Source organism: Cydia fagiglandana, chromosome 13, assembly GCF_963556715.1.
Source record: "Cydia fagiglandana chromosome 13, ilCydFagi1.1, whole genome shotgun sequence".
Classification (NCBI taxonomy): domain Eukaryota; kingdom Metazoa; phylum Arthropoda; class Insecta; order Lepidoptera; family Tortricidae; genus Cydia; species Cydia fagiglandana.
The window spans coordinates 11,391,294-11,417,522 of NC_085944.1; the positions used below are offsets into that span (position 1 = coordinate 11,391,294).

Consider the following 26,229-nt stretch of genomic DNA (forward strand, 5'->3'; position numbering starts at 1 on the left):
TTTTGTGGCAAATAATGTTTATTTAAAATAGTTACAGATATATAAAACCAAAAATACTTTACATACTATATTATACATCTAATATGATGATATTATTGACCAATTTAGTAAGTGCAGAATTATGGCGAGCCTAATCTTCAAATTAACTAATATAATCTTGGCTCAGATCGGAAATAAATGTCATTTTATACAATGCATGAAGAGATGTAGAATACTACAAATTAAGGCGCTAAATTATTTAAAGAACTAGCAGTCTATATTACCTTTGAATTTATACTCTCTATAATCAATGCTTCTTGTCCAATATATGGTATTCATAAAAGAAACTCATTAATCTGCAATCGTAAAATACTTCACCAGGTGCTCATTTCATAAATATTAATTCAGTGTAGCCGTAGAATCCAGAGTATATCAAGTTTAATTATGATATTCGTTAATACTCTCTATTATATTTCATCCAATGCATTTAGACGAACATTTTCATGTAAAGTCTGTGCGGAAAAAGAGAAGAGTTGTGAAACCATGAATCTAGTATATAACTGGATCAGGCATGTAGGGTGGGGGAAATAGCTGAACGGGATAGTCTTATGTATCTTTCAGTAGGAGTAGCAGCGAAAGCGCTAATATTGTTTATCCTTGTCTCACATTTTTTTATTCACCACCGTCAATTTAGTATGGATTATGGTGGGCAACAAATAAATTCGACCAATCACAGTGTCGCATTGCATATGTTTTGTCCCTCACGGAGGCACGCGTATAGCACGTCTATAGGATCCTACCATCTATGCGTGAAACGTATGGGATCAAATACATTCTACGACTCTTCACTTTCCGCACAGACTCTAGATGGTTTTACTATAATGAAGTAACAAAGGCAACTTTAAAACAAAATCTAGCTAAAAGCCGTAACAGACTATCGCAACGCACCGCGACCTTGCTGCGGTCAAAATATCTCTTTCGTGTTCTAACTTATAGCTGCGCCCTTAACACACGTGAGGCGACCACCTTACACACTATCGACAAATCGATAATGCGCCTTGGGTGGGCCGCATCGCACCAAGGGCTAGGTGCGGTAGTCTATTGCAGCTTTTAGGTATAGTGCAACATAAAATAGTAGAATTAAATAAAGCCTGACCAGGAATATATGATCACGCGCCATGTTGCAGAATTTCAATGGAACTAATTTTTTCATATTATACTGAACTGTCAGCCTATACATTAGAATAAAAGCGCCCTCTTGACAATGATCATATATTACTGGTCAGGCTTTAAAATGGAATTTAAAAAAAACCATACTAAATTGTTGCCATGTTTAAGAAGTTAAACTACAACATTAATTCAGCAAATAGGCCACAAGGGCACTTTCTTCGCGGGCGAGTGTGTTTGGCCAGACAGTGACCAGCTAACGACTAATATATATTGCATATTATTCATTGCGTGACAAACATAGTCGAGGGCTAATTTAGACGATGCGAGAACTCGCATGCGAGTTTCATTACATTGCAGTTTTTGATCGGTCGGTTGAATTGGACGTAACCAACAGTCCGCATTGTAACTAAAATCGCATGCGAGTTCGCGCGCCGTCTAAATCAGCCCTTAAACGCTCACCTGACGCCAATCGTACAACCGCCTTACAAAGACACTAGAACGAGTTAAAAAAGGAAATGATGTAAGTAAATTTATTGATATGTTTTATTACTGCTATCTTATGACGTAGTAGTGTTTTTGAATGCTGTATTTCGCCGTGTTGACAATTTAATTTTACCTACAATAAATCGCAGATGCTTAGGTTGTTTCAATTCAGTTCAAGCATACGAATTTATTACATTGCTGCAGATTATCTTGGATTGGCAAAAAGAAAGATATTTTATTAAATAAAATAAGGCATAATTAATTCACTGCCTTAAATAAATTTCGTGGTCACATAAATTATACCTAAACATTAACTAAATGAGCTTACACACCCAACCATGTACCACCTGTACAAATAGCCGATCATACTCTATTTACATATTTCTCTTCAGTTTACTTAAGATCGCATCTTTATACAACTAGGAATACGCGGGTTTATCTTACATCAGCTACGGACTAATAAAAGTGGTGAATATTTTAGTACCTTGCAATGTTATGGTAAGTGTAAGAGCAGATTAAACCGTAAGTTTATTTGAATATTATACCTCCTTAGTGTAGCGTCACTCTTAACCGAGCGTGCTCGACGCTGATGCCGACCGCCATACATACATCATCATCATTGGCCACAGCATCTTGAAGATGATTGTTGCAGCGACAGTTTATTAAGAAGAGGTCTGTGCGCCGTCGGAGATCGGAGGTGCGGCACACCTTTTCCTATGGCTGTAAAGTCGAATCGCAGCACGACACTTCCTGCCACAAAGATCGCAGGTGAAACGCGAATCCGTTGATGGTTCCTGTGAAGCCGAAGTCTTTTCTGCTTTAAATCATCGAGCCAGACTTAATCATGCTTCGCTATGCCGTCATGTAAGAGGTTACGCCACTCCGCTCTTTTAAGGGCTTCCGTTTCCCAGGTGTTCGGGTCGATTGCTTTAATCAACGTATATCGTCCAACCGAAACTGAACCTCGGGCCGAAACAATTTGAAACATAATTTATAAATCGAACCTTTGGTCGGACTCTATCTTTGTATGGCAATCGTCATCAGAGGTTTAAGTATGAATGATGCGTTGTGTGCCATAGTCAGTCTTAAGCCGCCAGGGCTCACTCCTGCGCCTTGCCGGCCTCTGTGATGGACTCGTACTGCTCTTTGTCCAGCTCCGTCATCGTGAAGCTTCCGTCTGGCAGTAGCAGGACTACGCGCCGCGTGCCGCCTGACAATATAAAAAAGAAACGTTGATTTTAACTGTTTGTTTCTTTTGTCAAAACAGGATTAAATGAAAGACACGACCGCTTTCTACAACTAGGGTTGGCATTTTTTGGTTAGGGGCCTTATCCGATGAGCGTTCTGGAAAGGTTTATGGCGTTATTCATAAACGCGTTACTGGCCTGAATTAACTGTGGATCGTTTGTCTTATCTGTCATTTTGACTTATGTATTTGTAAGAAAGGGATAAAATCACAGAATAAATAATAGTACTACCGTACAGAAAGGAAACTTCCTACAAAACCGAAGTTTGACAGCGGTTCAGGGTTGAATCATGCTGTCCCTGTCTAACACATGGCACTATCCCTTTCGGCTATTTAGGGTTGTCAAAATTCAAGCCATCTTATCTTGTCGTGCACGCACAGGGACGTGATGTTGTGTCAACCCTAATAATTGCTCGGAGCAATGCTGAGCCGAACGGAGCCGAGTTTACCCGAAGTCAGGACTCTCCCCACTGATAAAATATTATTTAACTAAATCAGGCCCGTAAAGTTTTATGAATAAAGGGGGTTATCCTCACAGCCTTAGCTAAGGTATGAAACACACCTGGCGAGGGCAGGTCGGCCTGCACCAGCTGCGCGATGACCTGCGTGGCGTCCTCGCCGGGCTCGCCCTCCACCTGCACGGCCACCTGCTGCAGCGCCGGCGCCTCGCCGCCCGGCATCAGCTGCGCCAGCTGCGATGGATCGATCGCGAGCACGTCCTGCGAGATTACATAGCAAGTTTCAATATCAGTCAAGTCATAAGAGATGTAGGACCGGTTGTACCGACCACAAATGACAGGTGGATCAATTTCACTCAGCACAAAGAGAATAGAGTATAGAGACGGATTGTCAAAGTAAATTATGTAGCCACTGTAAATTTACTGCCATCTTTCCTCCAATCTCCAACCTATCCCTTCCTCCAACCTATTTACTGCAATCGATCCTAAGGGCCTGTTGCACCAACCACACTTGACAGGCTGGTCAATGTCACTCAGTAGTGAACCATGAAACTTCCCGTACAATGTAAGTTAGCGAACCAAAGTATGTAAGCATGACGCCGCCTCCATCGGCGTCTGCCCAGCTTCGTTTCCCCTCCACCTTGTGTCTGGTATGTTGTGACTGACCTGTCCGTCCTCGCGCGTGACGTACAGTCACCTGCAATAGTACATTATTGTCGAGGCTCGGAAGTAGCTACTTGCAGGCTGAGGATTCGTTTTAAACGGACGACCTTGGGAGTCCGTTTAATTGAATCCGAAGCCAGCAAGTAGCCTTCCAGCCGAGTCATATATAGTGCTTTTCTCAAAAATGGTGCAAGAAATATAAATATCATAGAAATATTTTACAAAAGCAACGTTCTTCCGTATATATTTTCACAGAGAAAAGCCGTTGCCGCCTTTTTATTTTTTTAATAAAAAAATAGAAGTGTATTTTTCTGCCAAAAATACGCCAACCTATTTGAGACACCTAAATAGTCGCGGTACTAATCATCTGTTTGGCTGTTTATTGGGCCTGTGCCTTCATTTGATATGGCCATTTCAACTTTTAAAAAGTTTGGAACTCGACAAATAATGGAATTTGTATGCAACATTGCAGTCCCAAAATCGAGACTGCAATGTTTTTAACTTTTTAATTTTTGACTAACCATAAACTACGCGCTTCGCGACCGATTTTTTAGACGGCAAAGTCGACTTTGCCGTCCATTTTTGAGAAAAAATATGTTACTATATTATTGCAGGTGACTGTACAAGACGCCGTCGCCGTCGGCGCCGCCCTCGACCCCCTCCATGTCCTCGGCGGCCACCAGTAACGTCTGCCCAGCTTCGTTTCCCCGCCACCTGTGTCTGGTATGTTGTGACTGACCTGTCCGTCCTCGCGCGTGACGTACATGACGCCGTCTCCGTCGGCGCCGCCCTCGACCCCCTCCACGGCGCCCTCCATGCCCTCGGCGGCCACCAATAACGTCTGCCCAGCTTCGTTCTCGCCGGCCACCTGTCGAAGTCAAGCTGATTTAATCCAAGTCTTCTAACACGTAGTACATACTCAGTGACTACCATCTTTAAATTACTAATTAATCAATATTAAATTTGAATAGGCATTCATAGTACAGTCACCTGCATTGATATGTTACACAACGAAGGCCGCAAAAATATCTGACACGATCTTATTTGTAGAGCCATAACAACCTGGCACATATTTTTGCGGCCTTCGAAGAGTAACTTTAGGCCACAAAACGCACGTCCGACGCTGACGCCTGAGGCCCTACCGCGAAAAACAAAATTCGAATTTTTTTTATTGGCTCATCTATCGCTCGAATACGCAAGAGCGATAGAGAGGCAGATAACGATGTTGTTGGTAGGCCCTCTGTTTCGTGGAGTGACACTGACCTGGTAGAGCACGCCGTCCTCCCCGCGGATCATGATGGGCGGGTGGCCGGCTTGGAGCAGCCCCACCTCCTCACCCTCGCCTTCTCCGCCGTCCTCTAATAGTTGCTTCACCGCATGTGCTTCCATTTTCACCTCCGTCTGTTTGATAAATCATTTAGGCGGGTTAGATTTTCATTGTATCCACAAAAAAAAATTTTACAATGAGTTACAAACAGTCTCAAGCTTGCTTTATTTTCTCAGATACTTAATTAATTTAAAGTCAATAGGGGATATTACTGCAATGTTCTGCCGCCAGAGTGCAGCACTAGCGCTTCTAGTAATCCATAAAGTACTGTACCTTACACTGTTTTTGGCTAGTTTTCACAGACAAAAAAATACGACATTGATGCATTAAGGTGGTTTTTTAACAAAGGCTTACCGGGAAACGCAAAAATCGAAATTTAGTTATCTGCCTCTTTATCGCCTGAATATGCAAGAGTGATAGAGAGGTTAGATAACGAAATTTCGATTTACTTGTTTCGCGGTAGACCCCCAGATTGTGATGGGACGCAGAGTTTCGCGTAATATTCTCTATTGTCAAAACCTGTTATTACTTTGAGGTAAAGTATTAGTCAGAAAATGTGCAACACTTACGCCGTCGTCGTCCGTCAATACAGGCAAAGATTGCTGCGTTCCATCGCCTTGGACTAACATGCCGGTCGTGCCTCCTGGGGACATCTCCACCTGTATGACACACATATGTATCAGTCAAATCAAAACTCGATGAATTGGCGTCATGTATCATTCAATAAAAAAGTCTGTAAGACACACAACAAAGTTTTCATAACTTTCTTCACGAAATTTATCATTTGGTACGGAACGCTAAAAATGAGAAAACAATCCAATAATTATAACGCGTGTAAGGTGTCTCTCATACTTCTTTTTTATCCTATTAGCAAACATAGCATGTACTTAGCATAAAGTAAGCATGTAACACGTAGTGGACACATAACCGCGGAATAAGTAATCAATCATAGTAAGTAATCATACAGAACGGCCACGCACCGCCCCGCCCCGACTCGCATTACCTCGCCCCGCGACTGGCCGCGACATAAATCTGTCGGGCTTCTAGCGTCCTCTCAGTAAAGCGACTTGCCCACACATACACAATGACGCTCGTATCGTCTATACACGTCTATGCTGCGCACACATATAAACGCAAATGATTTTAGATGTATGGCGTGTCCGCCTTGTGACATAACTCGTAAATTGCTCGAGTTGTCAACCAGAGTGGCAACCTAAATGATCAGCGAAATATTTTTTGCAAGGTGTCTCGGTTAATAGTGTACCTTCATGAGCATCTGCTGGGGTATGGTCTGCGGCGGCGGGGTGGGCGGGGTGGGCGGGGTGGGCGGCGTGGGCGGCGGGCTGGGCGTGGGCGGCGGCGTGGGCTCGCCCTCGGCGCGCGCCAGGCGGCGCCCGGTCAGCGGGCACAGCGTCAGCTCGCGCTCCGGCGACACGGGCGGCAGCGGGCCCGGGTCCGCCGGGAACGGGTCCGTGATGCCGTCCGACGTGTCCGACGACGCGTCCGACTGTCACAATAAACCAGTTAGGGTCGGTTGCACCAAAATGTTCGTATCGTTAAAGAGTTCGCAAAATTATTATGTATGGAAAGTTTCACAGTAAGGCGCCGGGGCGCGTCGGCTGACGTTGATCAGTCTGTCAAATGTCGTTGGTGCAACTGGTTAGTCTTTGTCTTATTACATTAAACATTTTATTTCAATTTGATTAACTCTATTTTTAACCATTCTTTGCATGGTGATGGAAATTTCCATCATAACATTGTCCTATGAAATAAAGGTGCTTTTGGAGGTGATTGATATTTATTTTTAAGACTGTCAAGTTTCAATACTAATCCGTTTGCTGATTTTTTACATAAATTTACGCAGTATTTTAATTTATAAAAATTACATTTATTTTAAGACGAGATGTCGGAAAACCTGGAAAAACCCAAAAGTTGATGATTTTTAGTATGTGATTTTAGGCCTTTTTTTCGGGGTTTGCAATTGTTTTATATTTAAAAACTGAATCATAGGTACATATCAAATAGTGTTCCTTTTGATGGTAAGATTTTTTTTATGTATCTCTTCATGAAAATTATATAATATGTATATCAATATAAATTAGCCTATTCAATTTCTAACACTGATTTCGTAGTAAAAATAGCACTTGCATTGCGTTGGCTACCAAAATCGTTGCAGACTTTTCTTGGTCTAACTCTACTAACAACCGTATGTATTCTAGTCAAGTTGAAGTTGAACCGTAAAGCCGGATACTCATTAACGAGCCGTAACCGTAACCGTTGCATGTACTGTAACCATAAAAACATAGTGTGTACGTGGTTCGTAGGTTTGCGAACACACTATGTTTTTTGGTTACAGTACACACGGTTACGGTTACAGCTCGCTAATGAGTATCCGGTTTAATCCATACATGAAGCAATCGTAAAGATCATCACGTACCTGGTCGAAGTCGAAGGGCAGCACTTGCGACTTGTCGCGGATGCGCACGATGTTGCCGGCCGCCGTGGCCACCTGCATGCCGCCGCGGCCGCGCCCGCGCCCCGCGCCGCGCCGCAGCAGGCTGTCGCCCTGCAACATACACACGGTTATCTTCACTCTCACACTGCAGGTCACGAAACGCACACTGATGCTATACAATGGATAAGGGGGAGGGAGAGGAGGCGTAAGACTTAAACGCACTGCGATTAATTTCTTGCGGTTTCAGTCATTGCAAGTGCGTGTGCTTACGAAACATGCCAGTGTGACCATCGCAAATTAATCGCAGTGTGTAGAACGCGCCTAAAGCCAGAAAATTAGAACGAAACAAAAGATATAGAACGCCGCGCATTACTTGCGCTAGATATGGCCATCGCGCGGGTTTTAATGTTTTACTTCAATAACTCTGAAAATGTACTTTTTTCTTTAAAATTTTGCTAGTCATGGTCATGGCCCTCGGCTATTTCCACTGTCTAACCCCCTTACCTAATTCATAAACGTAAGTTGACAAGCCGATAATAATCCTTTGTCCCTTTCCATCTTACCTATACGTCGGAAAGGGACAAACGAGTATCATCGGCTTGTCGACTTTAGTAAACGTTTATGAATAAGGGGGCAAGTCTATAAATAAATAGTATCAACTCGCCGCTTTGGACTCAGTGGAGCGCAGAGCCAGGAGGATGATTGGCGACAAGAAGCTAACGGCTAAGCTTCAGTCTTTGGCCCATCGGCGGAAAGTCGCCAGCCTGTCGGTATTCTACAGGTTGCACTTCGGGGAGTGTGCCCAAGAGCTACACGAGCTCATTCCACCGTCCCCATTCTACCATCGGACTTTTAGACGCACGGCCGGTTTCCATCCTTACTTGGTAGATATTCCACCAATTCGCACGAAGCGCTTTGCTTCTACTTTCCTTATGCGCACTGCCAAGGAATGGAATTCCTTGCCGGCGTCTATATTTCCGTGTTCTTATAACCCGGCAACCTTCAAATCAAGAGTGAACAGGCACCTTCTGGGCGAGCTCGCTCCATCGTAGGCCACGTCTACGCCTCGGCTAGTCTGTGGCCATGAGTAAGTCCATTCATAATTAAAAAAAAAAAAACAACTAACCTGTGCTAGTTTCTTGTTGAGGATGGTGACTGGAGACTTGCCCTCGGGCGACTGCCCGACGGGCCGGTGTATCGTGCGCTGGATAATCTTCTGTCCGGAAGGTGTGATGATCGTCTTCTCCGTCACCTGCTGGCCGCCGGAGCCGATTGTCTTCTTTACCTGTACAAATATTATTTCAGGCTTTAGATGTGTCTATTCAAGAAATATAAACTTATCAGGCTAAATTATGGTACATGCTGGAGTTAAGTGTGCTGCTCTGCAGCGGCGCCATCATAATGAATACCAATGAATTATAATTATGGTGAAATGATGTACCTAAAAGGTACATTATGTACCTATGATGTTTATGGCTGTACCTGTGATAGGAAACGAAATAATCGGCATTGAAAGTGGCGCCGTCCCCAGCGGCGCCACTTTCAATGTCATATTTAATTCATTGGTATTCATTATGGTGGCGCCGCTGCAGAGCAGCACACAGTTAAAAATTCTTTTTAAATAATAACAAGAACTGTATATGAATAGTAAACTTTGCGTATTATTGACAATATTGACTTTGGTATCGTCTTGGGTCGTACCATTCGTTTTTCGTCCAGTTCTTAAATTAGTCCTATTCTGCTTTTGTCACTCATTCTACATTCGTCACAATCGTCGGTGGCTTTCAATGAAGAGTGAGTGACGAAAGCAGAATAGGACTAATTTAAGAACTTGACGAAAAACGAATGGGACGACCCAAGACGATACCTTGACTTTGAACACAACCAACTATTATTTCTTTATGCATGACATTACTTTAGTAATTATTTTAGAGAATTATGTAAAGTTATACCTGTGTGGGTGTTGCCTTCTTTTCTTCTTGCTTTTTCTATAAAACAAAAATAGTATTTAACACCCCCATCATTTGGACAAAGTTAAAATATTGTGTAATTGTTAATTTTTACCTGTTTGGCAGCTAAGATCTGTTTCCTAATAACATCCTGGTCTATATTAAGGCCCGGGCCGAGCTTGCCGGGCGAGTCAATCTTCATTATCCCTGAGCTCTTGGACATAATGTAGACGCCTGTAGGCAACAAAGTGTATGTTACAATCATGCAAATGTAGGAATATCAAGGGCGCCAAGCTAAGGAGAGCAAATTCGGGGAATTGGTGGGTTCAAGCTACAAGCATGTCACAAACAAAATCACAAGCATTTGCACTATTGCAAGTTACTAGGTTAATGTCATGTATTCTCAAAGAAAAAGGGACATGTTTCTAGTTTACGTGAATATGTTAAGACTTGTGCCTAAATATACATTATGCGAGTGTTGTGGAATTAATTTACGGGATTTTTCTTTTGACAATTTAAAGATCTTTAAATTTTCAAAGACTTGCATATCGAAAGCTTCTTCATTAGCAATTGAGTGACTTCATAATATGTCTACGAATCTACAACAATAATTTTAAAATAAGTTTTGTAAATACAATAGCAAAGCTTGTGACACAGATCCCAAAGCGATGCACAGTGGAACGACGCCATACTTGTGGTTCGACATGAGAATTTACTATTTTTGGCAATAACTTTTCATTGTCTTAACAAAAATCCATAAAATTAGTAAGGATCTTGGGAATCTGTTCAGAGGGCCTAGCCAACATGCCAATCGTTTGCGCCGTACCGAACGAAACGGTGATCTCTCTCTCTCTCTGTCACTCCTACATATTATTGCGACAGAGACATTACCGTATCGTTTGCTACGGAGCAGCGTCTTGGGTAGGCACCTAGGACTAATACAGATGTAGTGCATAATTGTTTTCCTTCGTATTTTCTCGGAAACGTTCGCATTTGTCATGCTATTAGGGTTCCGTACCCAAAGGGTAAAACGGGACCCTATTACTAAGACTTCGCTGTCCGTCCGTCCGTCTGTCTGTCACCAGGCCGTATCTCACGAACCGTGATAGACAGTTGAAATTTTCACAGATGATGTATTTCTGTTGCCGCTATAACAACAAATACTAAAAACAGAATAAAATAAAGATTTAAGTGGGGCTCCCATACAGCAAACGTGATTTTTGACCAAAGTTAAGCAACGTCGGGCGTGGTCAGTACTTGGATGGGTGACCGTTTTCTTTTTGCATTTTTTTTTGCTTTATGGTACGGAACCCTTCGTGCGCGGGTCCGACTCGCACTTGCCCGGTTTTTAACTTTTCTCAATAACCTCAGTACTTTTTGCACTAAGACTGACTGAAATAACAAGGCACGCACGCTTCCATGAAAATACGAAGGAAAATAACTATGCACTACATCTGTATAGTGCGTAGCTTTCAAACAGAGCCCGATGGCTAATCCTATTGTCTATTGTTAAGTAAAATCGCACGCGCCACGTGCCACAACCACCTGCATAAAAAATCGTTCGTTCACTTTACCTGGGTATTGCATTACAGCTCCTACGAAAATTGCAATAAGATTCAAAATGAACTAATTTTGTTACGATGTGTGTGGTGCGTTCAACTCGCCGGCAACCCAGTACATCGGTTACTGAGTGCCGGTGAGTCGAACGCTACATAACCAGTCTAAAATGTGTTTTCGAGATGCGTAATAAAGGCGCGTTATCGGAGAGCGCACCTACACTGGTTTTTATGAGCGTTGGACTAGCCCGCGCTCAGGTGCCAAATCGAATAAGGAAGACCCTTTTTTGCAGGTAAGTAGCACGTGCGGTTTTACTTAACAATAGACAATAGGATTAGCCATCGGGCTCTGTTTGAAAGCTACGCACTATACCAAATTACTATAAAAAGTTATTATCAAAAACAGGAAAATTTACATGTCCGATCACAAGTGTGTCGTCCCCCCACAGTGCGATGGGCTAAAGCTACAACTTACCAGTGGTAAGATTAGGCATGTGCTTGGGATCGACTTTGATGACGCCCTTGATATTCGGCATGCCCTTGCCGCCGAGCCCCAGCGACTTGACCAGCTCCGGGTCCACGTTACCTTTTGGAGACGACTGTCCGTTTAGTATCCGAGCGTCAACTGAAACGTTTTATTACCCTCAGTTATGCGGTAATAAAAGTGAGTTTTTTAAGTGATTGACGCTCAATAGTATTGAACTGGATAGTTTTAAACGTTTAACCTTTTGACCGCCAAAGAAGTCAACTGGCGCGGACAGCTACAGCCCAATATTAACCTCATACTCATAATCTTTATTGCTTACCACATTGTATCTTAACCTATTACATAGAATTGTGTACAACATGACACCCTGTAGGGCACAGCAAACAGTTTATTCAAGAGGAGATCGAGTTTTTTGTACAATTAGATTAAGTATATTAGTGATTATATATGTTTATTAGGTATATTATTTATTATATAGGTGCTTTATTAATTGCAGTTATTGTAACCTTCGTGCATTCCGACAAAGTTTATGATGACGCGCCGCACACGAGAGCCGTGGTGTTCAAAGGATTAAACCGAGACTGTTTTTCAACATGCAACTGTACAAACAACACTCCTAACCATAGAGAAATATAGTAATACAAGAGTGTTCACTCCATACATCAGTTTTGGTCCCAGAAATATTAGTATTTCCAATATTTCCATAGCAACTTTCATAGTCGACATCTAGCATCGAGTAGCGGAATTATCAGTACTTTAAGTAGTAGTACTGTCAAGTGACAATAGATGTAGCACCGACTGGAAAGTCTTATGTTGTTGAGATTTGAGATTAGAGTTTCCGATCGGTGCTACATCTATTGTCACTTGACAGTACTACTACTACTACTACTTAAGAGTCCTTACTCCTACAGACGAGCGTATTTTGCAAAATGCTTCCTTTTTCATTCAAGATTACGACGTAACTATTAGTATTTATTCAAAAACTGATAACGTACTTAAATAATCATTTCTTAAACTAGGGGCTGCAAATGTTCTAATTTTCATTTTCTCTTTTTGAACCTAAAATAAATGAGTTTTCTTAGAAGTCTTTTTCAAAATTTGCAGTGAGAAGGGTCGTTTCGGCTCTCAATTTTGCAGTAAAAAAGAATTATTTGGTATATGAATGATTACAATTCAACTCATCATATGTTGTACGAGGGGCTTACATGCTTGAAAATCGAACTTTCATTTAAAAAACATGATAAAACACCTTCCGAGTTTTCTTAATTTTTTTGGTGAAAACAGGGTTACATTACATTTTTTTATCGCTAATTGGACTTATATTTTGCCACAAAAAAAATATTTTAACAAACTGTAACTTTATGTTTACTCATTAAAAAAAAATCATAACTATAGGACCTACCTTGCCGTAAATATATATTTTTTTAAAAGACCTATAAATCACGCTGCAGCGACGCCGCGCGCTCATTCTCCGCCGAGCGCGCTTAGGGAACGGACCTGCGCTCGATCGTCAGGCGCTCATTGCTTCGTAAACATTGAGCGAGTTCCGAGAACTGTTGTATACTATGATTAGAAAATCTTGATCCAAGGGAGAGTACATTTTTCACACCATATTAAATTTTAACAACCGACTCTCGCTTATGTGATAGATTTTCAGTGTTACTTGAATTCTGGTTAGGGTTTGCATTTTAATTATACCCGGACGACCTGGATGATGTCCAGGTTCTCTTGATGGAGTCAGGAATTGGCCACCGAACTCCTAATCTACTCATCTTAACTCCATCGTGTTTGGGCTCCATGGATTTGCCTTGACGAACACCACGGATCTAGATGAGGTCCAGGTTCTCATGATGGACTCAGGAGTTGGTCACCAGAACTCCTAATCTACTTATTATCACTCCATCGTGTTTGGGTTCATTAGATTTGCCCGGACGAGCATCATCTATCTAGATGAGGTCCAGGGTCATGAGACCCTTCTGGTGACCAACTCCTGACTCCATGATGAGATGGTCACCAGAAGTCCTAATCTACTCATCATAAGTCCATCGTGTTTGGGCTCAATAGATTTGCCCCGACGAGCACCATTGATCTAGATGAAGTCCAGGTTCTCATGATGGAGTCAGGAGTTGGTCACCAGAAATCCTCATCTACTCATTATAACTCCATGGTGTTTGGGCTCATTAGATTTGCCCTGACGAGCACCATCTATCTAGATGATGTCCAGAGTCACGAGCCCCTTCTGGTGACCTGACATTTATTTTTTACTTATATAAAAATATGAACATTCCATCTTTTATTATGCAAATTGACATGTAAATTTTTTAGTTAATTCTACTATCCTTAGTTCATTAAGTGAATTGTATATATAAATGACAATGTATGACCATTACTGAATAAATGATATGATATGATATGACCAACTCCTGACTCCATTAATGAGATGGAGTTAGGAGTTGGTCGCCAGAAGTCCTAATCTACTCATTATAACTCCATCGTGTTTGGGATCAATAGATTTGCCCCGACAAGCACCATCGATCTAGATGAAGCCCAGGTTCTCATGATGGAGACAGGAGTTGGTCACCAGAACTCCGAATCTACTCATCATAACTCCATCGTATTTGGGCTCAATAGATTTGCCTTGACGAGCACTATCGATCTAGATGCGGTTGATAGATTATTAATATTATTTTATTTTATATACTTACAAATAAAGCTTCATTTGCTTCCTCCCTTTTCACATCCTTAAGGGATAATTTTTGAGATTAAAAGTTTGCTATGTTATTCCCTGGGACTCAAACTATCTCTGTACCTACCAAATATGAACTAAATTGAATATTTTAAACTTTCGCGTTTTGAACACATATTAACTCACATACCCGCGTTAGACCCGTCTATAATGTGGGTTTAACTAAATTGGTTCAGCAGTTTAAGTGTGAAGAGGAATTATAAAAAGTATTTTTTTTCTTCATATTTTATGTGTTTTTACTTCGGAATGGTGTCATTATGATGACACCTGATGATGATGATGATGATGATGATAATGAATTTGGCACCCCCGATTTATACGAAAACGATACCAAACTTGGCCTAGTGGCTTAAATGATACAGATATCAAGATCAAGTTGTGAGTTTAATTAGTGAGACAGTGAGTCAAAGTATATGAAAGCTATTTACATGTAATTCAATACTAGGTATAGTCAATATATTTTAATTTTTATTCCTATTTTAGGAGTGCGCACTGCTGAATGAATATTTAGAACGCCTAAAACACGCATAATAAGCTTTAAAAAAATAGTGGTATTATTTTCCTGATCCTGACCCATTGATTCATATAAAAAAAAACAAGAAAAAAGACAAAAAAATAATCTTGTATGGAGAGTGCAAATTTTCAAAATTCGGTAGCGACCCCTAAAACATAATTGAAAATTCTGAAAAAAATACACATTTGTTTTTTAGTGAAAGAGAACAATTTAAGGGGGTGAGACATAGAAAATTTCAATTTCGACGAAATAAGCAACACCGTATGTATATATACTATAATTTAGTATAATCTTATCTTTCAAACATTTAATTATTCAACTTCCTTGGTGAACTGACTTGAATAGTTCATGGATGAACTTGTCGCAATAATTCCATGACATAGGTAAACAATCATTATTATTTATTCGTCGTTGGTTATATATTTTCTCAACACATACACTCTATTCACTACTATCATGCTTATAAAAGAGTGCCAATATAACGTTAAAATAAATTTACTTGCAAATTAAATTGAAAAGTATCAATATTATTCTCGTCTGCGTTGAAACGCGCATAGCTTTGCCGGCGCTCGCGTATCAAGCGCCAGCGCCATCTATCGAGTGTTATTTCGCAAAACCGGCGAACGCTCTAAGGAATAAGGGCTCTTAAAGTACTGATAATTCCGCTACTCGATGCTAGATGTCGACTATGAAAGTTGCTATGGAAATACTAATATTTCTGGGACCCAAAGTGATGTATGGAGTGAGCACTCTTGTCTTACTTACTCTATGTCCTAACTGTACATGGGTGGTCCTTATTACAAAAGGCATAAAGTCCACGCATGTACAGTTAACAGTGAGGGCGATGGTACAGTATCAGAATGAATGAAAAGGTTTTGTTACTGTTGGAACGCATGGTCATATCTTGTTTATAGGTACTTAACCTATTACTTACTGGTATTTTGTGCTTCTAATAAGATAGCGTGGAAAAGGAATTATTTTGATTGAAACTATGTGCCTTTCTCAATCAAAAGGGTACTTATTGTCGGTTGACAATAAGGCGCTATTTCTATATAGCTTCAATTTGAAATCAGCCTTATCGACAACCGAAAATGTGGTACCTTTTGGTTGGAAACGTCACATATGTTAAGTTTTCCATAAAGTAGGTTGTGTCAGTCAGTCCCTGGTCTCCGTAATAAATTCACAAAACGACTACTTGAAACATATTTGAGTTTTTGAAGGAGTTAACAGCTCTTTCTACAATTCGGACATCTTAAAACGTTCATGCTATATCCCGTTGTGTGTCTGTCTGTCTATAGTATGTTTCTAAGTTCTGATCTACCTTTAGCGTCCCCATCGGAGTAATCTTCATCCTCGCTGGAGGCCTCTTTCTTGACGCGCTTGGCGGCTGGCTCGTCCTCGGCGCCGCACCACGCTTTCACTTGGTCGAGAGCGCGCACTTTAGAAGACCGCTGCAGGCGTCTGTATCGCAGATAATATGAAAATTATTAATACGTGACATATAAGAGGGTGAGGCATGTCTTTAACATAAGTACATGCCATTATTAAGTGGCAGTGCTACACCGCGCGGCATTAGACATTGCCTGTGTGTAACCTTGTTTGATATTAAAAGGACAATTTTTTTTTTATTTGATTTCTCGCGCCTAAATGGGTGTGTACAAATATGTATGCATATTCGTACATGCATATTAATTAGTGTTCTATAAAAAAAATATTATTATTATTTAAAACATCTTGAGAAACTTTCGCTAGGTGGATGGATCAAGGGTCAGATGCAGAAGGCGGTGATCTTGGACACGGCGAGGATAGTCCGCCGGTTCCTCGCTCTGCGACCCTGACCACCGGTAGCTTGGGCCTTGCCCCGCTGCTGGCGGCACCCTAGGTTAGGTTTTTTATAATGTGTTTATGTTTATACGTATTTTTAAGTGTTTTTGTATTTTACTTTTATATTCATGTTATGACCTAGCCTAAGTAGAAAAATAACTAAATAATTATTTAAAAATAAACGATTTAGTACAGATCACGTCAGAGTTTACTTACCCAGTAGGAGTCAAAGCGGGACTTTCCGTTTTCTTAACCATTTGTTTCACTATTTGCGGAAGTGGTGTGCTGATTTGTTTCACCTATAACAAAAAACAAACTTTATTCAATGCTTTCTATTTAATGTACATAAAATAGAAACACACACACAGTCTACAGTCGCGTCACTATCTGCACTTCAGTTCATTTGTGGTGCGCGTGCCGCGGCCGCTGCAGGACACCATCGCAAGCGCGGACTTCTGGCCGAAGGGTGTGCTGTTTCGGCGGTTCCGGGGCAACCTGCCGAACCCTACGCCGAGTCAGACGACGCTACGGAACTACGTTATTACGTCGTCGCTGTAATCCAATGTTTAGTTTATTTCATTTTTATGTGTTTTTCTTTGTCTTTTCTTTTATTTTGTAGTTTCACAGTGCCTTGGTTTTATACTGTAATGCTGTGTTACTTATTTGATCAATATATAAAAGTATATACCAAATTCGCCAATTTTAAAACTAGTGTTCTGACCTGGACGGGATGCTGTTGCTGCTGCTGCGCGCGCAGGGCCTTGAGCTCCTTCTGCCGCGCCAGCTGCTTCTCGAATGCTTCTAGAAGATGCTTGCAGGTCTCCATGTTCTCTATCGGCTCCCATGTGTTCTGTTCACTGCAAAAAAAATACATATTGAAGATTGGTTCGGACTTCGCCGGGAGTTGAACCTCTCAGCGAGGATCAGTAACGTAGGTACCTATTCGCCCGGGTCTGCAGGGTGGCCCTATAACTTACTTTTGAAACAGCGTAGAATATATATTATCTTGCTGCGGATATCCCTCCCACATGAGGAGGTACTCGTGCTGTTTCAACCGGGAGTTGAACCTCTTGACGAGGACCGTTAACGTACCTACTTCTTGGCAACATGCTCGCTAGTATTTAGTTGACCGGTTAAATACGTGCCATATTGTTTCATCGAGCAAGCGTAATTCATCGATAAGCAATATCGACTTTAGCCGCGTCCTTGTTGACAGCTCGGTTTATTACCCTATCGGAACGATCGTTTGGCGTATACTATAGCTAGTAGTGGCAGGGTCGCCCTGTAACGTACTATAAAAACAATGTAGAATATATCTTACTGCGGATATCCCTCCCACTTGAGCAGGTACTCGTACCGTTTCCGACGAGGGTTGAACCTCTTGGCGAGGACCTTAACCGTCCCTACTACTTGGCAACATAGTATTGGCAGGGTCGCCCTGTAACGTACTATAAAAACAATGTAGAAGAAAATATCTTACTGCGGATATCCCTCCCACTTGAGCAGGTACTCGTACTGTTTCCGCCGGGGGTTGAACCTCTTGGCGAGGATCTTCTCCACGACATATTCGCCGGCGTCGGCGGGGTCGCCCTCGCGCTCGGTGCGGCGCGCGATGCGCTCTTCCGGCGGCACGCGTTCTTGGGCATTACGGACGGATTCCTTGTCCGCTAATTCCTGCGAATTAATTAATAGAATAACATTTTGACGGAAGAATTTGAAGAATTACACATAAAATAGGCCATTGCCCATGATTCACTGTACCGAGGATTGAAATAAGATACATTGACGCATTTTCTTTCACTTCAGAATCATTTTGACGACCAGTCTGGCCTAGTGGGTAGTGACCCTGCCTGCGAAGCCGATGGTCCTGGGTTCGAATCCCAGTAAGGGCATTTATTTGTATGATGATACAGATATTTGTTCCTGAGTCATGGGTGTTTTCTATGTATTTAAGTATTTGTATATTATATATATCGTTGTCTCAGTACCCACAACACAAGCCTTCTTGAGCTCACTGTGGGACTTAGTCAATCTGTGTAAGAATGTCCTATAATATTTATTTATTTATTATTATTTATTATTTATTTTCTGCACGATTCAAAAAAATATAATACATATTAAACACATGATTGAATACATGAAATACATAGAAAACATCTAAGAGTCATAAATTCGTGCACTTAAATTTTCTTCCTAGATAGGCTCGACGTCACCTTCGAAATACGTTCTAACTTATCACCAATTATTTATTTCATACGGGCGTACAAATAAAGAAACAAATTAAATAAATACATTCCACAAAAAACACTATTCATTTTTGTTTAACGCTAGCTCTTTCAGCACGCACGGGACAAACACTACATAAAGCATAAGTCTCCGTAAATGCGAAAGTGGGAGTACATAATATGCTGTATCTAGACGATATGATATCTAAACGAATAACTAGTCCTTTAATAATGCAGAAGGCCAACTGAAAGCAAAGCCAGGCACATAATTAACTACTAGAAGCAGCATATGTCATTACATTTGGTACATTCATCACATGCTTTCTATAAATTAAATTCGATCCCGATTGCTGACGTTATTTTTAACGTAACATTCAGGTCGTTGAATACATAGATACATACAAGGAAACTTTAAAGTGTACCTTGGCTTTTATCGCACTAAGTGGCGTTTTGTTGTATACAGTCTTCTGGGCAGGACTAGCTCTAACCATACCATCGCTTTCTTCACCTGAGGGCTGAGTCTCGGAATCCTCCTACGAGCAATGATTTATTATAACTCAAGATATGCTATAGGAGTTCCAAAATTGAAGCGCTTTGTGACAAATTGTACAAGTTGCCATTAGTCGCGCCTGGACAAGCGAGGAATGTGCACGTCCTAACGAGCTCCCGCTCACCGAAAGAGACAAGCTCACGTTCAACAACCAGTATGAGAAAGATGAATGGAATGCGAAAATTAATAAAAAATAACAGATGTCTTCATAGGTGTAGAAATAAAATATGGAATATTTTTGTACTCCTTATGTATAAGTATGACCTATCTATATTTATATAAATATAGATAGGTCATACTTATACCATTATAACAATTATTATAATAATAATTATTATTATTAGTTATATACTTATATCATTGCGATACGAGTACGAATATGAGCAACAACTTGTGGGAATATAGAATCGCCCTCTATTTTTACAAATGCCCAAGTTTTAGGATATGTCAAGTAGTAGGTATTTATGTATTGCTTGCATCCCCTGATTTACACATCAAAGGCATGCTGCACCATAATGTTAGAATGGACGTATTTTAGAGAAAATGATACATGCTCAAAATTATCATTTAATCAAATGATTTTTCGTTTTTAACTCCTGACGAAAAATGAGGGGTGTTATATAATGTTTGACGTCAATGTCTGTGTGTCTGTCTGTGGCATGGCAGCTCTCCAACGGATGGGCCGATTTCGATGCGGATTTATTACATGAAGGCGACTTTTCATGCGGTGGTTCTTCGCTAAATCGATCCAGCAGTTTGAAAAATATCAGCTCTTGTCCAATAGTACATTGTAGGAGAGGACGGAAAACCGCTAAAAGATGGACGAGTGAGTTCGAGGGCCGACACGTTAGTGGAGGCCCTCGAATAATACGAGTCCATCTTTAGCGTTTCCGGCCGAGGCATTACATAGTGCTTTTCACGACTACTGCGAGGAAATAAGAAAACATTTACATAACTATAAGTACTAGCCCGCGATTTCTCTGGTAGCAAATTACTAGCCACTGCCTGTACTGTCTCTTGAATTTCGGTAGGCGTCAGCTTAAGAATATCATTTTCTTCACTAGAAGAACTCATTTTTATAGCGAGCGTAGATACGCGTTTCTTATATTTTTTAGTCAAACACAATATACACTATCCAATTCAGTAAGTATTTTCAGATCCCGCCTTTTTTACTTTTTTTACCACTTTTAAGAGGCGTTTTTCTGTTATTTGCTTCAAACCGACTCTAAAATTAGAAGCGTTTTTGCTAAAAAAACCACAAACAGCTACAAAGGTCAAAAACGCCTTAAGCGTGAACTGAATGGATAATTGTTAAAAAAAAATGAAGTGAATGGTTTTGTCATTTCTTTTTTTTTTAAACACGAAATTGGTTCTATAAATAACCTAATTTTATTTTTGAAGGAAAAAGTTGCGCAAAAAAAGACCTTTTATTGTTTTTTTATGTTTTAAATGATACTCATTGCTGTAGCGAACTGTCACCAATGACAGATGATGATAACAATGAAACATTGTAGTAGTGGTGGTTCAGGTGCTACAGCTATTGCCTACTTTCCAGCTTGGTTTTAGACCATCTATTGCTACATTTCCGAACAGTGGCGTGAAAAATGATGTAAGGCATTTATTGCATAACATGGATTTTATTGGCATACCTATAGTGTAGGGGGTTGTAAATTTTTATGAATATAAGTTCAATGTTTATTGATAGATTTTTGAAGGCCCTTTTCTCTAAGTAAAATCGATTGATTAAAAAGTATAATTATCGTATATCCTTTTTTTCAGGATTATATGAACAGTAATTTTAATTACAAAGATGAACTGAGGTATTATACTGACCTTGAGGACCTTTCTTGGTCGTCCGCGTTTCTTGACCTCTGTTACTTGTGTTACTGCTTGTACAGGCACCAGCTGGTCATCAGTCTTCAATTCCATCTGGGAAAAGTTCCATTCCAGTTCCAGAAATCCAGGTATCACAATGTTCTTATGATATAGGTAAAGAATAGAGAAACAACTAGTATAGGGACAGATTACGTGGTCAGCATTCCCCGCGCTATACGGAATGCCCACCGCGCGGCTTGCTCCTTAGTTGTCCCCCGGCCGTGTACTAAGTAATACATGTTCTAATTAAGGGGCTCCCCCACGCCAATGACCTTCGATCTGAATCCCTTAGTTTTCTAATGTTTTTTGTAGCTTATCGTAGTAACAGCAACGGCTTTAAGCAATATAGTATCCCATATTTACTTTAAAGTTCACTGTATTCGAGATATTTGGCATCAAAGTTGAACAATTTTAGGCTAAAAAACTGGTTTTCTGGCCATAACTTTTGTGTTAATTAGTTTAAAATTAAAACCTTGGACACGATTTTCGAGACTTCAAAGACGAACCCAAATATGTAGATTTCGTACATGTAAGATCCTTCATTGCAAACTAGATACGAAAAAAGTGCTTTTTTAGACAATGTTTAAAAAATTCATAAAAAAATTAGGATTCATTTTTTTCAAAATCCGGTAGACAAAACTGGAGATAAAAGATTGAAGAGTCGATAACCGTTTGTCTTATAATTCTATCTGTAGTGCAAAAAAAGAAGATATGATTCAAAACTTGTCAAAAATCGATGAAAACCTCGGGTAGCCCCTTAAGTATATCGGATTATCATTTATATACTCCCAGATAGTTAATTCCTATAACTAGCTTCTGCAGTGACGGATTTGCAGTGTTGGCCGCCGTAGGCCTCACCCTCAGGCCCTGTAGTAACTACTAGGCACTCCTTTCTCCTAATATTTTGCCGCTCTAGGTCCAGGCCTACTGGGCTTTAGGGCAAATCCGCCACTTAGCTTCTGGCTGGAGGTGAACTCGTGAGTGTAGAGGTTGAACTACAGTAGAATTTCAATCAATAGTAAAAGTTGTAGGCTTGTGACAATGTACGAATTTAGATTGTGGGATTAAGTGGAGATCACAGACAAAACATCCACCAGACTTAGCATAGTCGCGCTACCCCCTTTGCCACGCATACGGTAATTTTACTCAGTGGCGTGCCCAGGGTTTTGGAGTAAGGCAAGCCGAAAGATATGTTTTCGTAATAACTGTCCAATCTTCACTCTTCGGGCTCAAATGCATTCTGCTAGCGTATCGAGGCGAGCTAATCATAGCGCACTAAGGGCATACGGCATACTATTACTAGATATAATTTATCCACAAAATGAATTTAACGATTTTACCTTGCCTTCGTTGAGTAATACGTGGAACAACTTCATCCATTAATAACGAATTAAACACTTATAAACGCCACAACAAACAAACAAATCCACTTTCACTAATTCAGCTTTTGTTTTGACTAAATAATAATACAGTTGAAGTCAACGCGCATGAAACTCGCGTTCGTGCAAACTTATGCAGCTATGCAGCTAACTTCACACCAAAAGCCAGGCTTAAATCGCCGTACAAAAGTGCTATATATACCAACAAATAGTTACATTCATTATATGGCGGTTTGTAGGCTGGAGCGCTAAAGAGCGGGACGAAAAAGCAAGCCCGGTTGCAAGCCGACGAGTGCCAGCAGGATAGCGAGCATAACCTGCGACTGATTTCTTCCGCGCGGATGAGGCGCCACGGCAAAAATTTGCAACACGCGCCGCGGTCGGAGCGCTGTGGCTTGAATTTAATAACACGGGTTCTTTTGGCGCGCGGCTTTAAAATAATCTAATATTGATCTTATCACTACGTAATTTCGGTAAGGCAACTAAGGCAAGCCCGGCTTTTGGGCTTGTATGGAAGTACCGCCACTGATTTTACTCCATGTTCGAGTCAAAAGTGTCGTTGTGTAACGTCCGTGTCTTTGAACGGACCAATCACGGCACGGGACTTCGCTCACCTCGTCCCGCGCACCCCCGCATTTTTAGCATCATCGGTTGCATGAAATAATTGCTCTAAACTCGGTCTAGAGGATTCCTAGTCTATGGTGGAGATCTAAGGGCATTTTCACTTAACTATGTAAGATTAACGGCCAGTGGCCAGTTAGCAATCGACACAAAACTGACAGTCATTGTCAAATCCCATACATTTTGTCAGGAATGTGACCAAGACGTTACTGAAACACGACTTCGCACCCTAAATAATTGTTTTGTCAATTCTTATAAATAGTTACTTTATTTTAATACTACACCTTGGCTTCCTCCCTCATTCTTACAATAAAGTGATATTATACTCACAACTTTAGCATGAGCAAATTTGGATAAAGCTTGCACATTGGAGCCGGCTGTGATCCACGCGGTCCTCTGAGACTCCGGCATGCGGCACCACTGCTGGTACAGCTTCCAACTGTTGTCTGAGCTGATGTTGGTCCCGTCCCGCGCTGATGAACACTTCCATAGGAGGAACGCCCATACTTGGGCTTTGCTTTCATTCTAAAAAAAATTACATGTTAAATTAATATCATTCAATATAAAAATAGTGTCATCTGTCTCAGCAAACTATTTAAAACAGAATAAACAGATATTTAATTGAATAAATAGATTAGAAATTCCTGATTTAGGAATAATAAAATAAATAAAAATAGCCTTTATTACTGAAGTTTTGTAACATTAATACTCTATTTACTTAAAAATATACCTTAGGAATACAGATAACCAAAGTGCAAATTATTTTCAACATGTGGTGTGTGTGCTGACTGTGTGTTTGTATATATATGCGTGTGTGAATGTATTGGCCTTGATAGCAGATGTATAGCTTCATAAATAAATAACAAAGGGACCCAGGAAATAATTGGACACCTAGAATACTTACACTATCTCTTACTGGCGACTTGGAAGAACAACTATTGGCTGCCTTGTGGTCATTGAACTCTTCAATAAAGTGGAATGCAGAGTGGCACTGACCACACACAAGCACATCTAAGGTTGCCATCTGCTCATTGGCCTCTGAAAAAGACAAGTATTGACATTAACATTAGTTGTATAGCCTCCTAAGGCCCAAAGACCTATAGTACTTCTTCAGTTTGATAAATTTTAAATCATATGCAATTGGAACAGAGTTGCTTTTGCTTTGTTTTGTTCAATTTCAAAACAACGCAAAATTTCTTTTGTATGGCCTTAGGAGGATAGAGCGAAGGTATAAAAAAAAAACCGGGCAAGTGCGAGTCGGACTCGCGCACGTAGGGTTCCGTACCATATACAAAAAAAAACGAAAAAAAAGCAAAAAAAAGACGGTCACCCATCCAAGTACTGACCACTCCCGACGTTGCTTAACTTTGGTCAAAAATCACGTTTGTTGTATGGGAGCCCCATTTAAATCTTTATTTTATTCTATTTTTAGTATTTGTGTTATAGCAGCAATAGAAATACATCATCTGTGAAAAATTTCAACTGTCTAGCTATCACGGTTCGTGAGATACAGCCTGGTGACAGACGGACGGACGGACGGACGGACAGCGAAGTCTTAGTAATAGGGGTCCCGTTTTACCCTTTGGGTACGGAACCCTAAAAACCACCCTATAACACCCATCTCTATTCTTGTATGATAAGAGGACTTGATTGCGATGAGGCTTGAATTGAGGATTTTTTTTCAGTCTTGCCCATTCAAGAAGTTGTGTGTTTCTACTTCATTTCCTTAGTTAACAGTTCTATGGAACGAAAAATAATAGTAATACTAGGCTGTGTATATTTATCAGAACAAATTAAGGGTTTACCTTTCAGTGCACTAGGGTTTTTGGCTAAATCATCCGGGTTTCCCGCTGGTACGTCCTCAGACGCGTGCGTCTCTCCATCCTCTATGGAAGTCATCGTGCTTAGAGGATCTGGGAATAATTTTAATCAGTTAAACACGCAGCAACACACCGAAAGAAAAGTTATTGAAATATGTTATGATTTATAACCTTCCAAAATCTAGGCCGGCGGCTTCCCGCCAACTCACTTTGTGACTTAAAATATAATGTCAACAAACAACTGTTAATATGAAAAAAATCTAGGAAATCAAAATTAATAAATTTACCTTTCTTTACGATGTGTTTAATAACAAATATATGTCACTAATTTCTTAGAATTAAGAAAAGCACTAAAATGTAAAGGCCACACGACACGATAGTATAACGACGCTCATTGGCGCTGCGCTGATTGTGTTGAGATAAAATTAGAATGTCCACGATGCTTAAGACGACTATTTATTTAAATTAAATCATAATCACTTTAAAATTATCAACACTTACCAAAACAATGTCAAATTAATTATTTTTTTCTAAATAGAAACCTTTCACACCACTCACGCAAAACGGAACAAATTACGGCAAGAATCAAATATTTTATGAGGAAAAAAAACAGCGTCGGCCGACGCCTCAGTGCGCCCTCTTGTGATGGCCGACAGTATACGTTTTCTATGCTTACAAAAACAATTCTGGCCAATAGAATTCGTGATATGACATATGTTTGACCAATCATGAATATACAAAAAAAAACGCAAGCTATAACAAACTTACCGTCAATTGTCGGCGTAAGCTTTTGCCGACATTTTATTTCGCCGTCTTTTTTTACCGAAATCATTCAGCCTAGGATTTTTAGGAATATTTTAATCTAATTTCAACAGCTAGTTCAGCAATTGAAGGAATGAAAT

At 40.5% G+C, this 26,229-nt stretch overlaps 1 protein-coding gene and 1 long non-coding RNA gene across 7 annotated transcripts; both read right to left on the reverse strand.

Moving 5' to 3' along the window:
• Positions 1-26,094, reverse strand: LOC134670257 (uncharacterized). Of its 6 annotated transcripts, none has more exons than XM_063528000.1 (21): positions 25,829-26,094; positions 25,313-25,420; positions 24,412-24,545; positions 23,838-24,032; positions 21,466-21,561; positions 19,505-19,615; positions 18,338-18,531; positions 17,579-17,714; positions 17,074-17,156; positions 16,355-16,494; positions 11,762-11,872; positions 9,846-9,964; positions 9,734-9,769; positions 8,908-9,066; positions 7,764-7,892; positions 6,591-6,833; positions 5,896-5,985; positions 5,263-5,400; positions 4,739-4,867; positions 3,441-3,597; positions 1-2,842 (listed from the first exon to the last, which is right to left on the reverse strand). In XM_063528000.1, exons 2-21 carry the CDS (start codon positions 25,404-25,406, stop codon positions 2,733-2,735), a joined length of 2,604 nt encoding a protein of 867 aa, XP_063384070.1. In that variant the 5' UTR covers positions 25,407-25,420; positions 25,829-26,094; the 3' UTR covers positions 1-2,732. The 6 variants fall into 6 exon arrangements, with proteins under 6 accessions (XP_063384070.1, XP_063384067.1, XP_063384069.1 ...); XM_063527997.1 differs by having other exon boundaries at positions 11,762-11,911; XM_063527999.1 differs by lacking the exon at positions 25,829-26,094 and adding an exon at positions 25,615-25,762 and having other exon boundaries at positions 11,762-11,911.
• LOC134670273 (uncharacterized) lies at positions 12,841-14,803 on the reverse strand. Its single transcript, XR_010099036.1, has 2 exons — positions 14,191-14,803; positions 12,841-14,020 (listed from the first exon to the last, which is right to left on the reverse strand). It is a non-coding gene; the product is annotated as an uncharacterized LOC134670273 (long non-coding RNA).
• Positions 26,095-26,229: the final 135 nt, after the last annotated feature.